The 16,615-nt window shown below is 36.1% G+C and overlaps 2 protein-coding genes across 2 annotated transcripts in view; both read right to left on the bottom strand.

Moving 5' to 3' along the window:
- The window catches only part of LOC144444208 (phospholipase B1, membrane-associated-like), a 32,585-nt gene extending 27,126 nt beyond the window's left edge, over window positions 1-5,459 (bottom strand). Inside the window, exons 1-3 of the mRNA XM_078133628.1 lie at window positions 5,360-5,459; window positions 3,193-3,260; window positions 2,711-2,789 (exon numbers count right to left, since the gene is read on the bottom strand). Coding sequence (XP_077989754.1) covers window positions 2,711-2,789; window positions 3,193-3,260; window positions 5,360-5,459 — 247 coding nt within the window. The remainder of the gene's footprint in view (window positions 1-2,710; window positions 2,790-3,192; window positions 3,261-5,359) is intronic.
- Window positions 5,460-7,178: 1,719 nt separating this feature from the next.
- LOC144449400 (thymus-specific serine protease-like) lies at window positions 7,179-16,361 on the bottom strand. Its single transcript, XM_078139933.1, has 10 exons — window positions 16,155-16,361; window positions 14,865-15,149; window positions 13,987-14,116; window positions 13,489-13,612; window positions 12,508-12,633; window positions 11,471-11,731; window positions 10,859-11,000; window positions 9,770-9,952; window positions 8,830-8,975; window positions 7,179-8,561 (listed from the first exon to the last, which is right to left on the bottom strand). The coding sequence occupies exons 1-10, from the start codon at window positions 16,216-16,218 to the stop codon at window positions 8,478-8,480; spliced, it is 1,545 nt and encodes a 514-aa protein (XP_077996059.1). The 5' UTR covers window positions 16,219-16,361; the 3' UTR covers window positions 7,179-8,477.
- Between the last annotated feature and the right edge of the window lie 254 nt (window positions 16,362-16,615).

Below are 16,615 nucleotides of genomic sequence, written 5' to 3'. Positions count from 1 at the left end.
TTTGTGTTTGTAGTGGTTGTCACTGACTGTATTTACATGTATCATAAGAACATATCTTGATGTTTCATGAACAGTCTACCATGATCAGAAGTCTTATCACATAATAGCCTCGGTTCGGTAATTCGTTTATTTTTTTTACGACAAATCCTGTAAATCATTTCATCGTTTGCCAGCGATGAACAGCGAACATGTCCCCTATGGTATAATTGTGATATTCCGATGAACAACGAACATGTCCCCTATGGTATAATTGTGATATTCCGATGAACAACGAACATGTCCCCTATGGTATAATTGTGATATTCCGATGAACAGCGAACATGTCCCCTATGGTATCATTGTGATATTCCGATGAACAACGAACATGTCCCCTATGGTATCATTGTGATATTCCGATGAACAACGAACATGTCCCCTATGGTATCATTGTGATATTCCGATGAACAACGAACATGTCCCCTATGGTATCATTGTGATATTCCGATGAACAACGAACATGTCCCCTATGGTATCATTGTGATATTCCGATGAACAACGAACATGTCCCCTATGGTATCATTGTGATATTCCGATGAACAACGAACATGTCCCCTATGGTATCATTGTGATATTCCGATGAACAACGAACATGTCCCCTATGGTATCATTGTGATATTCCGATGAACAACGAACATGTCCCCTATGGTATCATTGTGATATTCCGATGAACAACGAACATGTCCCCTATGGTATCATTGTGATATTCCGATGAACAACGAACATGTCCCCTATGGTATCATTGTGATATTCCGATGAACAACGAACATGTCCCCTATGGTATCATTGTGATATTCCGATGAACAACGAACATGTCCCCTATGGTATCATTGTGATATTCCGATGAACAACGAACATGTCCCCTATGGTATCATTGTGATATTCCGATGAACAACGAACATGTCCCCTATGGTATCATTGTGATATTCCGATGAACAACGAACATGTCCCCTATGGTATCATTGTGATATTCCGATGAACAACGAACATGTCCCCTATGGTATCATTGTGATATTCCGATGAACAACGAACATGTCCCCTATGGTATCATTGTGATATTCCGATGAACAACGAACATGTCCCCTATGGTATCATTGTGATATTCCGATGAACAGCGAACATGTCCCCTATGGTATCATTGTGATATTCCGATGAACAACGAACATGTCCCCTATGGTATCATTGTGATATTCCGATGAACAACGAACATGTCCCCTATGGTATAATTGTGATATTCCGATGAACAACGAACATGTCCCCTATGGTATAATTGTGATATTCCGATGAACAACGAACATGTCCCCTGTGGTATAATTGTGATATTCCAATGAACAACGAACATGTCCCCATTATCATAATTGTGATATTCCGATGAACAATTTACAAAATAAAAAATGAAGACTGGGTAATGTCACGTGCCCATTTAGCCGTGATAGGGTTCATTTGCATGCAGTCTGACCAGGTGTGACCGACATGTCGACAATACATACAATACAATGGCCACACTTCTTATGTCAAGACATTTGTGCTTCACACCTGCGAAATTTACACTATGATTTACTATTAATTTGCTCAAACAATCTGCAATCAACTGCCTATGGGATTTAAAGCTCGCACGGGATAAAGGAAGGACTATACGAGTCTATTACTCTGGACTATGAGCTGTGACCAACGTTTTTATTTTGGTCCTTAAAATTCGACGGAAATGACATGTTACAGTGTGTTGCAAGTTGCTGTTCGCTGGCTCTGTTTGATACAACCACGCAGAAATCAATAAGAAACTACACAGGAAAGATTCAATGGATACAGTTTCTTGCTACATTTTGTCTAAAATGATCATGAGATGAACTAACATGCCACCATGTAGACATCAAAACATTGGTTCCCATGTGTCTGTGTCTAGTACGTTGCAGTACATTCATTTGTTTAAATGGTTTATTTCATTCAGGCTATAGATGGAGCAAGAAATTGCTATCTTAGTGTAGCGTGTGCAATTTCTTATTGGTTTCTGCATGGCTGTGTCAAACAGAGTCAATGAACGAAAACCTGCAATGAGCTGTACAGTATCTCATTTCAATTGTCATAAGAGCCATATTTTATCCGCCAGACTTCCAAATCGTGCGATTCTGTGACAGTTACAGGTACGTGGTGATGGCATTTTAATTATATCGACCTTTGTATAGCCATATAGTCCACTGAGGCAGTCCTCGATATTCACCCATGCTGGACTTCAATTCCGATCTTGGTACTTTGGATTTATCAGTCACAAAGTACAGTTTATGTGAACAAACTGTTAGAAGAAAAGTCTTTGGCGATGATATGCAGTACAGGAATATCAGAAAAATGGTGTTGATTAAAGCATTGCATAATTTTGATTATTTATTGCAAAACACTACCTAGCTGCTATTACATTAATTGTGTGGCTTTGAAATTAGAAAGCAGACCCTGCCTATATTATACTGATTGGTTGGTTGCACCGACATACTTTATCTAGACAGTCACACTTTAAGATAACTATTTGCAAACACAGCAATTGTCAATCTGTAACTGCACACGCCAAGTTCCAAAAACTACAACATTTTATTGTTTAGAATATCTTTTGTGACATGACATCATTGGTGGCAATTGGCGATTGGCATGCTATGACACCTAGGTGGTGGTCAGAATAACTCACCTGACGTAGGTTTTGGGTCTGATCGTGGTAGAGGAGGACAGCTAAAGTTGAACTCTCGAGTACGGATTGGTTCTTTGGGCTTGTGATATAAAATAAAGAAATTGACAACATAACTATTTGGGCAATGCATATATTTTTTTTTATTTATATAAAATATGCACATTCCAGGGATATCAAAAGAGGGACAGTATTGGCAATTATGGCGAGATCCTATACAATAGTTATGTTTGACTATCGTACGAAGTGAACAAACGACAAAGTTGTACACACCTGTATATCAAAATATGAAGTCTCAAATTTAGCGGACACTTACGCTTGATAATTATTTAATAATGAATCAATGCTTATTTTCAGAGAATGGGATATTATTACACACGATAAACTTGAGGGTATCAAAAGACACTATAATTTCTTATGATTTTTATCATAAAACAGTCGTTTGACAGAAATGACAGCGCGACGTAAATATATTGAACACTTACCTCAGCCTCCTGCCCCTCTTCAAATATCTTACTCAGAGTTTTTATTGTCTTCTCGTGAGATTTCCACACTTTAAAGAAAAGAAAAAGAAAAAGGGAAAGTTTTTTACGAAACAACTGGGATGGCGAGCAGGAAAATGGTCCTGAGTATAATTCAATGTATGTATATGTATGTATGGAATACCTTTGATTATGTTGACGCGGTGGAGTTTTGAGCTATTTTTAAAAGTCAACTTGTGAGCAGTACTTGAAGACCGTTTGAACAATTTGAATGTGTTCCTTTGGAATATTTTAGGGGATTTTCAATCATATTGCGTTATTATATTAGTTGAAATATGATAGAGCTCCTACACCAACTAATTAACATAATTACGGTTCAATTTTTACTGTTTACATCCAATAACCTAATACATGTCATCATACGCATAATCAGTACTAGAAGGTACTATGATCGCAAAATCCGACACATCACAGAGAACTAAGTTCAGGCTAAGAATAGTGTTTATTACAGTTTGATAATCACGTTATGCTTATTACAGTGATGTGAACAAGTTGAGACTGGTCTTGGTGAATGACCCGTATATGCAGACGCTATCTCTATGTTATGTAGCGTGATATTCAATAGTATGTCGTAACCATGACAACGAGATAACCTATAGCTAACCCTGGTGTAAACTTCTGTATCATCAATATATCGCACACGTGACTTTTGCTCCGAAAGTGTAGCATTGAACATTTAAAGTTCCTTGCAAATAAACTAATCTTCTCTCGAATAAATATTTTAAGAATTTTCAAATCTGGTTTTGTCTGCCCCCTGTGTGCTAAAACTTAGACAAATCGGTTCTCTTGATTTAGATTAACAAATTTGTTCTAACCTTGCCCTTCCCAATGTGAAATAATGATTACATATGAGACTATATTAAGAGACTGCGCATGCGTGGACCAGGTACCGCTGATAAACAGACAATGTACTAACATTGTGAAATAATCTAACCGTTCTAAAACTGGGACAGCAGTACAAAGATTACATCTTCGATATGTTGACAAAAATAAACGACCTACGCAATTTCATTGTTTGTAACAATGGAAGCTAGTTGACTTGAAACAAAACGTCGTCTTTCTCGACAAAAATCTTTAAGTTACCAACAAATAACATTGCTACATTTGTTTTGTGTGACTTTCTGGATTTGTTTCATTTATAAGATTGTAGCCAAATCATATACGTCAACGGCTTATAATGTAACACTTCTACTGAAGTTTTTGTTATGTCCGACTGTAGATGCGTAACATTTATTTGTGTTGTGGTCTTTTGTTGGATCTACTCTGAACTGATTTATAAAATCAGAATACGTGTTTTGAGCACGTAACTACTAGACCCTCCCCCCCCGGATTTTCCCTTTCCATCTCCCGATGAAAATCATCCCTTTCCTGAATTTCCTCATTAAAAACGGCATGTCTTTAAACACTCTCCTTTATATTCTTCGCCTCCAAAAAGTATTTATTTCTGGGTTCTAAGAAAACTTGATACTGTTCTCACAGTTTTAAAGATATTTATTGGCATCTACATCGCTTCTGGTGTTTCTACCAATTGCTTGGTAAATATGACTTGAACTGGGAAAGGTACTTTGTAACAGTAACACATTTGTATTTGTAACTTGAATTCGTCTCTTTTACAGCCAGTAACCTACCCCATTGCTTGGAGCCCTGAAGAACATTGTCAGTCAGGTTTACGCGAGTCCACGTACTTATTATTACTTGCATTATTTGCAAACACTGCAAAACATTTAGAAAGAGTACCTTGCTCGAATTTCAAAGTACAAAAGTGATTATTTTAGAGAATTATCGCACTGATAGTTGCGATTATTCGCCAAATTTAAGTTGTGGTGCTATCGAGCAGACACTGGTCTTTGGCATCAAATCATTCAACGTATTAAAAAAAAAACTTTTTTCAAGGTTAAACATTGTAAAGAAGAGATTTTTTAAATTTAATATTTAACGAAAACATAAAAGAAAGGAAGAGAGAGGGAGGGAGAGAGAGAGAGAGAGAGAGAGAGAGAGAGAGAGAGAGAGAGAGAGAGAGAGAGAGAGAGAGAGAGAGAGAGAGAGAGAGAGAGAGAGAGAGAGAGAAGAAAAGAAATAAAGAAAAAGTACATTGGAATTAAAAACTTACATTCTTCCGGCGAATCATCTTTCGGCTCATAGGGTTGCAGTAGATGGCTAGTCGCTGAACTCGCCACGAAGAAGACCAAGAATAACGTCGTCCACCCCATCTCCATGTCTGTCGATGTGTGCGTGTTTGTGTGTCCCTGTACTCGGCAACGGGAGAACTGGTACACACAAGTTTTGTGTACGCTTATAGGTGGGTTTACATGTCTACACGTTTAAATCAGTTATATTTATATAGAACATCAATCAACTGTTATAAAGTTTGGACATTGTCTGTGAGATAAGTGAGATGGACTGATTCATGACCTTTCGCGACCTGCACTACTTTGTTGGCAAGCCAGGAAGAGGGATCTCAAGCTTAGGCCAAATAAAAAAAGTTGTTTGGTTCCGATTACATTCAATTGAAAAATAGGTGGGTAGGTAGATTTTTTATTTTATTTTATTATATTTTTTTTCATGAGTGAGTGAGTGAGTGAGTGAGTGAGTGAGTGAGTGTCTAGTTCAGGTTTTCCATTGTTTTCCAAATGGTCTCTGGGTTGTTCCTATCAGATGTACAGCCATTACAGATTGGAAGAATAGTTTTATATTGTCTTTTTAAGTTGATGTCAGTTTCCGCATCCACTATTTATTGCGAGACTTCACGATATTCGCGCTTTTATTACTATTTTTCTCCAATAGTTCAAACAAATTTTTAGGGTCGGCGTGAAAAACTAGGTGGGGTCGGGTAACCGGAACCAAACAACTTGTTTTATTTGGCCTTATCTAGCTGGATCAAGAGCTTTTTTTTTAGAACCACGTGCATATTTAACTGACCACAAGACAACCCGATTGGACCGACCAACCAACCGACCGACCATGCACCCACCAACCCACCGACCACTTTGGAGCTGGCAGTACAAAAGGGATCGACTGATAGGGGATTTGAAATGATTGATTGTGACTTTTCGTCTGTCCGAACACTGATGCCATCCGGACGCTATGTATGGGACGTAGTAACTTGACAACCGCAACAACTTTATGGGGGGGGGGGATTGGCATACACCCTCGTTTGGTGGCAACCGTTGTCAGTTAAATGGTATACTGTGCGCACTTTGTTTCAAAATTATTTATGGGTATTTCTTGGTGTTTCCTGAATAATATGTAAACTTTTATATTTGACTCAATTCCAAATGATCTATATATACAGTGGTTTACTTGGCTCTGAAGATTCATTCAAGAGTAGATTGAGAGATAACTTAGCTCTTGTATATCTATCATGTATCAAGGAAAAGAGCAGAATTTACGGGGGGGGGGGGGTGAAATGAAAACCATGAAAATTCTGACCATGAAATAATTTGCTCTTATAAATAATTAATTTTAGCATACACAATTCAATGATTTACCAACAAATAGGCCAAAAAAAGAGAAAGAATTGTTTCTGGTCAGTGCCCCCATCAGTTAAATACCCCCACGTCAGTCTTTTTTTTTTGTGTGTGTTTGTCCAGCCCACGCAGTCTGTATATCCATGGGGAAACACAAAAATAACCCTACTTCAGTGAAGACAACAGCAGAGCCAATCATGAACAAGCAAATGACATCTGCCCCACATACACAATTGCTCTAAAGTACTCAATAAAAAGAACAGTAACTGCCATAAATAGTAGATTGAGTAACAGGTTTGTTGAGAATTAAAAAGCAATCGCGTCATCACACCATTTTAGGCAAACTGTCCTAACCAGAAACAAGATGTTTATATATATATAGAATGATTTTTGAAGTTAACATTCATGAATGTATGCATGTTGTCTGATAAACCAACACAGAGAACTCTTAACTGCTACAGTTTTATTCATTTATTTTTTGAAAATCTGCAATAACAATGCTATTACAATTGCAGACAAAAGCATATATTTATGTACTTTTTGGCGTATTATTATATGCAAGATTCCACTCACTGGAAGGTTATTAATTTATTCATTTCCATTTCACTTTCTCTTTAAAGTGAATTCAAGTTCATCCACATCACTTTAAAGGATCAGTTAGTTGTAAAACAAAACAGTTGGCTGAAAGAGTTATAGACAAGTTGGTCCAGAACAACAGAATAATCCTATGTAATCCTTACGGCTCCACTGATAAGATAACACTAATGTAAGAACCTGGGATTGAATCCCAGGCCTTTAAGTAGACTCTCATTATAGTATATATAATTTGTCATCATAGTATTGTACAGAACTTTGACATGATAATCATTTGTACATATTCACATGATGTAATTTACAATTTTACATAAAATGTACCAATAAATTGAAAATTATGAATGAAAATTTCTAATTTCAAATGGCAGATATCATGTGTTTCCCTCTCCTGATGACGCTGGTGAGACATCAACGTAAATTTGGATTCAATTTCACAAGAGTTTGACTCTGAGTAAATATTTTCATTTATATCTATGAACCAAGTGTCCGTGAATATCTGTTCTCTAATTTTTAATTTGTGCAAAAAATTTCAAATATTCGTTTGTATGCATGAACAAATATATATATACTATACTGGTTAACTTTTTAGACGGTACAAATTCTGTAAAAATATGATATAGCAGCCAAAGTTTTAAAGAGCAAAAAGACACAATGTGCAAAATAACTGGCAAGAAAAAATTAAATGCAACACGGAAGTAAATAGTCTAGTCCTATACCTGTCAGTGTTTTCTACTATCACTATCCTCTCCACATATAGTCAAACTGACAAATTGTACCAAAAATCTAGCTAAATCTCCTGCTGGGGAAAGGCTGAACAGTGCATGTCAGTAGTAATCTATCACACACTGACAGGCAGTTGTAACTGCATGATTACTTCATTCCAACAGTTGCTCATTAATCTTAAATGAGCATGACTTTGTTTGATTAAATCATGCAATAGTGTCATCACATTTATATCAACTCTCCAATACCATTAAACTAGCGCTGCTGGGGGTAAGCACAGAATGTTGTGCTAGAGTTACCAGTTTGACTATACAGTGGAGATGATTGTAGCGATCGTAACATGTATAGGAAACTAGCATACGAAGTAAATGGAAAGTAAAAATAATCTGCGATTTGTTGTCTTATACTAATCTATGTATGTGTACTGAGCTACAGTTCTTCTGTCTACTGAGGTTTAAAATAGAGTTTGTTGTTTTCATGCTGACCTCTGGCTTGTTGCAACCACTGTCCAATTTGAGCATCAATTTTCTAAGGGGAAAAATACAAAGTAAATAAGGGTGCAGACACATCAATATAGGGTACATTGACATTAAAATTATACAAGAGTGCAATTGAGATTTATGTATTGTAAATTGAATAAAAAATTGAAAACTCAGCTTGTGCCACTTTAAGGACTAGAGACTAGCAAAAATACGTTCCAAGTGAAAATATCATATACCACAGTAAATGTCCAAAAACTATCTTCAAGACGCAAAGAAAAAAATATGAGTGAGTTACATAGCAAAATGTACTCTACCTGTCTTGCTTGGACTAATGATGGTAAATCCTGTGGTGTTGGTTCCTCCATATTTGCACAATGAGCAGTTCCATTTATAAATATAGCTGTCACTGTTGGACTAAGATTCTGTAATACACTGAGTGCGTGCCATGGATCAATTGAACCTATAGGTAAAAATGAAATTAGTACATACTGTGTGTAAGTGATTGCTTGCATCAGTGTGTGTGTGTATATACTGTTGGCATTTGCACTGGAAAGCAAGGCAGAAACATTATTGCATATTAATTACCTGTATGCAAATGAGCTTGCAATCATTTCATGTACATGAAATCATAACTGCAAAGCAGTAGTCTTTTCTCTTCTTACAAAATCTGTTGTTTTGGATAAACGTATTTAATCATAATAGCACCCTATGACTTATGAGTACCTGTGCATTGTACTTGCATTTTTGTATTTTGCATTCTTGCTTTTGGAGTTCTCTCATTTGCTATGCTTGTGAAAGTAAGTACAACTGTGGAGAACACCTCGAGCTCATGCAAATACTACAAGTATACCACACAGGCACTCATACATTATGGAGTTCATTCATTCCTATTGTTGTATGGCAAGGATCTCAAACTGTCAATATAGTGCAGTAGACAAAGTCAAAGGAAATGACAGGGCGTAAAATCTAATAAAAAGATTTAGATTGAGATAATTGCTATGCTTCTTTGTTTTCTTTGTTTCAACACTTGAATGATGCATGTGCTGATGACATGGTATATATTCACCACAGAATTTAATGAAAACTTGATGTTTCATGACCAACTTTTCATTCAAAGCCCAAATTTTCACAATTTTAAAACTGTGAAAATCCTTATTTTACTGTTCAAACAATGTACAAATAAGGTTTGCAAGGTAAACTTGAAATTTGATGTCTGCATTTTCATTTTCACATTTGTGAATGTACAGTACTTACCATTGACAAATACAATCCTCGTACCACTAGGGTGATCAGCTCCATAGTAAGAATTTGTGAAGTCAACTCTTCTATCCACTACTGAACCCGAGATATTAAATGCAGCACTACACAGTATGAGGGATGATTTCAAGTCCATTTGTGGTGAAAATGGACAGGTAGTATTAGAGTCACATGTCTGATCTAGAAAGATAAAGTGATAATAGAAATCAAAATATGACACCTTATCTAGTGTTACATCATTTTTACCTTTCATGTAAGGGAAGCTTATGTTATACTTCTGATGTCTGTGTGTCTGTGTCTGTCTGTGGACACGATATCTCAAAAACTACTCATGTTACATCATTTTTCTATGACATTATTGAACCTACTACAAATATATTTCCAAAGACTGTTACGACATTGGAAACGGAGCTTTCAGCTAAGATTAACACAAACTAAAACTATTGATGTGACACGTTAATGTCAGCCATTGAATGGATGTTGGTTTAATTGTACTCACAGTAGGGTGGTGTTTCTGATGACTTAATTCCATGATTTTACAGTGTACATTTTGTGGACTTCCAGTGTTTACGTAATAGATAGTCAACTCGTTTGGGAGCGTTATGTGCCAATAAATGAGGGGGCGTACCGAACAAGTTGTCTATCTTACTTATACTACGGCACGATTGGCTCAAACCGATATAGGTCACACCCCTAAGAATGAGTGGGCTATGGCTCCACATAACTAACCAAAATCAAGGCCTCTGATTGGCCTAGTCGGTCTCACCATAGTATAAACTGTCTTATTTACATGACGATTACATCCACACAACAGAGGCATCACTACCATTCACTTGTGTGTAATCTACCACATGCAATATCAATAGATTTACTTTTTTGTCTATCTTAGTACACTGAAAGCTTGGTTTCCACGGTTGTAACAATGATCTTAGCTCTATAATAAACCTAGCTTTTTGTCATGTTCATCCCAGCTTATATTAGCAGCACTATTAATACACTTTGTACTTTCATACTGCATGTCTGCATTTCCCTGATTTGTTGTTCTATAAATACCAAAGGTCAAAGGTTAAAATTCATACAACTTACAATAGCCAAACTGTGTACATGTTTGGTAAGTCCACTGTCGTATTCCAACTCCTTCTGATTTCGATGTAGTATCTCTCAGCAGTTTCAAATAATTGTCGAATGAGTTGTCACTACATTCCTCACCTGAGTCATTTAGATATTTCTGTACACAAAAAAAAAATAATGAAATCATAACTAGAAAGATTATGCATTATATTCTTCATCACATTCTTTGCACACTAGTCTAAACTAAAAATGATAACATTTCACAAATTTTACATAATTGTGGAGAATCATTAGAGAACAAATCTTTTTATGAATGTAGTACTTAGGTTGTAGATATATAATTTACTGCAACCCCCCCCCCCCCAAACTTTGATAGCAGCTAGTATTTGTACAACACAAAAATTAATCTATTAAAATTGGAAACACTGTGGTACTAGAAATAATGACCGTTCGATCATAGCATGTCTTCATGTAAAAAAAAACCATCTGTGTACAGAGTAAATAATTTTACATGAGAACTTGTAAAAATGTTATACAGCTTTAATATAATAAGAAATATTTCATTGCAGTCTTCACTAACATTCTGATCCAAAGGGATTTGGTAAACACAAACAGTGCGCAACTTACAGCATTGAATATTGCTAGGTTGTCGTATGGCTTTCTTGGTTGAGTCATATAACTACAGAACTGTTCGATATCCCACGTTGTCATCTCGTTATACTGTACAATTCCCATCAGTAGACTTGCCATGTTACTAACAAATGTGGCAGTATCATTTGGGTTTGAAATGTTATTACACGACAGGAAGTCTTTCTTCAGGACGTCAAACTGTTTCTCTTGAATCTTCTGATTGATTTCTTTGAAAGCCGATGCAACGTTGGCTTCACACTACAATCAAACATAATTACAAATAAAGTACAACATTTGTCACTTTAACTTATGGCTTTCTATGATATTGAGATGATTCCTCTGAATAATAAATCTTCAGGATATGCTTGACTTGTTTTAAGAGATTTGCAGGATGTCCTCTGTCCTTTAAAAGTTTGCCTGCACTTTGAAATACATTGTAGTCTGTTCACTGCTCTGTATGTTGATAGGCATTGTTAACTAGGCTAGGAGGTACAGCCAGCTAATGATGTACTATCTCAACAACACAGTGAACAGGCCAAATATTATTTTAAAGGTCTTCAAACGGAGAGATTCTCCTCAACTTGTAACAAGGGTTTACATGTAATATTGTTATAATCCTATTTTCTTGTATTCATGTACTGTAAATTTATTTACCATTAGTGTAATTGTCAAAATACTTTTCAGTCACTGTCCATCTCTCTATGTATAACCCATAACACCAAAGTAAAATGTTTTCTGTATGTACCACAATCGTTTATAGCATCCATATCAAGTGTAAAAGTATACTGTTTCATTTGCTAATTGACCACATTAGAAAGTCCACATGCTAAGGCTAGTAAATAAACCAATTAAAACAGTATACTTTTACACTTGATATGAATGCTATAAACAACTGTGACACATAGAGAAAGAGCTTTACTTCAGTGTTACCTGTTGTATTTACTTTGTAAATATACGTTACTGAAATAAATGAACTGAACTGAACTGAACAGGCCAAATACATCATGATACACTATCTGCAATACAATTTTTACCTCTTGAGAACCTTTAACCACTGGGTCAGCTAAACTGGCAGCAACAACTTCATTGTAACCTTCAAAGTTAGTCTCAGCTTTAACGGGGGCCGATGAAGCAATGGCACCATACACCAGATGAGGATACTGTAGGTAAAAGAATAAATCATGTTGATAAAGTGAATACAGTAAGATTGTTGGAATCTTCCTCTTAAGCAAAGAAAGTATGTAGTCAAGAGTCTTGAATCTATGAAAACCTGGGTACCACAGTCATTTCTGTTGATAATTGCAATAGTAACTGAAACCCTTTAAAATTTTCATTTAATCCTCATTTAATGAATATAAATTGCAAACTGATTATGTTGTACAAGAAAAAAGAACCTCCAATGACGGCTGGAAGGTCTTACCAGAATGGAAATAATACTCCTCATTTCATAGATTATATCATGGATAGTGGACCCCTCCACTGTCCATGATAGTATATCTTTACTATATTTTATTTCACTAGTTCAAACACAGTGAAACATGCAGAGACAGGCAGGTGACAGACATACAGGTAGGCAGATGGCAGACAAACAGGTGACAGACAGATAGACAGACGTACAAACAGACAGACAGACAGCCAGGTGACAGACATACAGGCAGACAGACAAACAGGTGACAGACAGCTAGACAGACAGACAGACAAACATGTGAGACAGTTAGACAGACAGACAGACAGACAGACAGGTGATAGGCAGGCAGGCAGATGACATAGACAAACAGGTGACAGACAGTTAGACAGACAGACAAATAGACAGAGAGAAAGAGAGAGATGCACATACATACAGACAAAGAGACAGACTGGGAAAGTATGTCATGCAGTCAGACTGACAAAATTAGTAATATCAGTACATGTATATTGTTCCTTTGGCCTTAATCTGCTCACACCTATGTAAAGTAACTTGAAATGATAAATTGACTACTACATATCATTGTTTTTTTCATGCATCCTACTAGTACCTTTAACCTGAACCATGCAGACAAAGCACCAGGGTAAGAACCACCAAAACATATCCATGTATTCTTCTCTGTAAGATCAAACTTGGATTGTGCAAAACTGTGAAATGAGGCCAGGTCAGCTAACCTGTAAAATAATAAAGACAACAATTATGAGTCAAAATCATAAAATGTTTCAAGTTCACATGTTCTTGAAATGTACCCACATTTCATATATCAATGAATCTTTATGCTGCAAAAATATCACAATATCTGAAATTAGCATAAACACAATTCTGTGTCTGTTTTCTTTTTTTTATATGAGCTGGTACTCAAAATAAAAAATTATTATTTTTATAAAATTGCTTCATGTACAAAATGATACATCAGTGTTATAGTCTGTCTGTCAGTTCATCTGTCCACCCACCCGTTCATGCATCCATTCGTCCATCCATGTATGCACATATGCATGCAAAAACACAGCATACCAGACATAATATAGACTAAGAAGAAGCTCCTTACGCTTGTTGACTTGATAGATACTGCATCTGTTTCAGTTCAAGTCCATCAACATTGATACTAGCACCATAAAATCGATGTTCTACAGCAACTATAAGTGCCCCATACTTCTTAGCTAAATCTACATGTTCACCTGACAACATAACAAAATTTGGCATATATTAGGTAATGATGTGATGCACTGAATATCCGTACAAGTGATTGATATTTCTTTATTTGTTTAGAGAAATACCCTTGAGAACTTTTATTTAGAAATGTAGTAGTTTGTCATCATGAAGGAGAAGTTCCAAAAAAGTTTCAATAATTTCAATAAACTGATCACAAACAGAAGGAAAAGTCCAAACCTTACTATGCAGAATGGTAACACAAACTTTTGATTTATTATCAGATGAATAAAACTAAAGTTGCCCTATATACTTTCACACTTCTTCAGCGATCACTACACGACTGATAAAATTGGGATTGACAATGTCGATATGTACACGTAAATGTTTGTGTATTCATTGTGTAATCAGATGGTCGGACTAAACTATTCCTTATGGAGGTTTACTTCTATAGTTGGCGAGGAAAAAATTATTTTCATCATGGAAAGATACACAGGAGCCGTTGCACAGTGTTTCACATTTTATTTATATTGCTCTATACCATATGTAATAATGTATTGAGCACTGTTTACTCCAGCATAGACATTTTACATATACCAAGTTTATATATATATATATTTATAGTTTTCAAGGTTGACAAGATTTTAAAACATTGCAACTATGTAATGTTGATATATCATGACTATCATTGATCAAACACTACAGACATTTGACAATCATAGGAAGCACATTGAACAGTGTCCTCCAAAAATAAGGGAAGTGATTCTATTTACAAACCTATCTCAACAACATATGATCCCAGACCTCTTTCCCCTGCAATGTATAGGAAGACAGGACCATCAGGTTTATTCCAATATGTAGGATTGACCCAGTATCTTTGCTGGTATGTGTCCTTCACCATTGGATCAAAGTGTTCTAACGGTTGCATCAAGAATTGGGCTTCAAACTCAAACATAGGTTTACCAACGAGAGGTATCACATTTTGCCATTTTTGTTTCTGCTTCAGTGCTTTTTCTCTTCTCTGTCGCTCTACCATTTCACGAAATTTCCAGAAGCGTGTCCCTAAAGTAGATAATTTTATGGTGATAATACAGACATATGAATAGTACAGTTTTCTAACCTTCAGACTTGGTCCATTGGTGTCTTGTTAATCTACCCCAGCCCACTTAGAAATTTACAAGAAATTTTAGAGGAAAAGTTCACTAGTAGTACACCATTGTAATCACATGTTATTGACAATATGAAATAATATAAAATGGTATTATTAATATTTTATGCATAATAATCTGTATGAACAGTGGGAATAATAAAAATATGAATATGCAGCATGTTGACTCTTATAAAAACTGTTCTCTTTCATAACTTATCAAAACTAAGACCTGTGAGTTTCGGTTTCACATCCTGCAAAAGAATGCAAACTTCTGTTAATTAAAACTGACATGTTGACGTCACAAGTTTTTAACGGTGTCATGGCTCTATGGCTACAGAGTGGTTTGTACTTTGGGGGCTGTTTTAAAGGAGTGGCACAAGGAACAGACAGTCATACCTGATAGAGCTGAACAACACGTATCTTAGCCACAGTTTAAGGGATCCTAGATGTTTACTCTGACGTTTAATAATAGTGATACATGTAAATTGCTCCCCACACACAGAATTCGTTTGGTAATCAACAAGACACTCTTGTCCTGCTGTGCACTAATTACATAAACATCTGATAAACTTTCTTCAAATACTATTGTATATATTCAGAAATATTTGTATGATGCAACATGCACCGTCATCACGTGCTGTGCCTGTATTCTTGCCAATCATAGTATCACATCCTTCAATATTGCTCATTACTACCACACATTATATAACAGAACCCGACTTTAAAATGTATATCAGTCACATTTTGAGAATATTGACTAAAACAATTAATCAAATCGTGGATGTATACTGGTTATTAACTTCTAAAATGAACGATGTACAATGTTCATTTATGTGGTTTGAAATGGTACATATCGTTACAATGGTGCATTGGTAGAACGCATCATGTTTGCATATACATATACCGTATATACGTACCTAATATTGCATTTGACACATCAAGTACGCAGAACAGCAACAGTGATATCGCGATGAGCCTCATTCTGTCTCTGCAATAAGCGTTTAGATGGTGGGAAATCGCTGTTAGGCCGCTGAAGCAGATATGCACCGACCAACTCTACCAGTGCTACAGGCGAAAGTGGAAGATCACAAGACTCACACACAGAAGCTCGCACGTGATTTAGAGATCTAAGGTCACCTGAGGTCATCCTTACGTTTTGTTGATATGTTTTCCGAACTCCTCTAGCCTTAGATGCATTGTACCACTTAAATATTAATGCACAAAACAGACTGAACAATGTTTCGTTAACTGTGTGTCAAAATGTAACTAAAAGCATGCATTAAATGCGAAATTATATGCACGTATAAAGCTTAACAAGCTAAAGGGTTTTATAAAAATTTGCAAGCATAGGGAGTATGAATGAAGCCTCGCTTTCGTC

Source organism: Glandiceps talaboti, chromosome 2 (genome assembly GCF_964340395.1).
Source record: "Glandiceps talaboti chromosome 2, keGlaTala1.1, whole genome shotgun sequence".
In the NCBI taxonomy this organism is placed as follows: Eukaryota; Metazoa; Hemichordata; class Enteropneusta; family Spengelidae; genus Glandiceps; species Glandiceps talaboti.
The sequence above is the reverse complement of the archived record's forward strand: the minus strand, read 5'-3'. Positions and strand labels throughout refer to the sequence as shown.

What these genes read in the sequence shown, in the direction of transcription:
- LOC144449400 (XM_078139933.1), bottom strand. Translation starts at nt 16,218, where the DNA reads ATGAGGCTCATCGCGATATCACTGTTGCTGTTCTGCGTACTTGATGTG. An exon ending in ACCTAGCAATATTCAATGCT is followed by an intron (nt 11,001 to 11,470) that starts GTAAGTTGCGCA and finishes TTTTGTGTACAG; the next exon opens with AAATATCTAAATGACTCAGG. An exon ending in ATGTACACAGTTTGGCTATT is followed by an intron (nt 9,953 to 10,858) that starts GTAAGTTGTATG and finishes TTATCTTTCTAG; the next exon opens with ATCAGACATGTGACTCTAAT.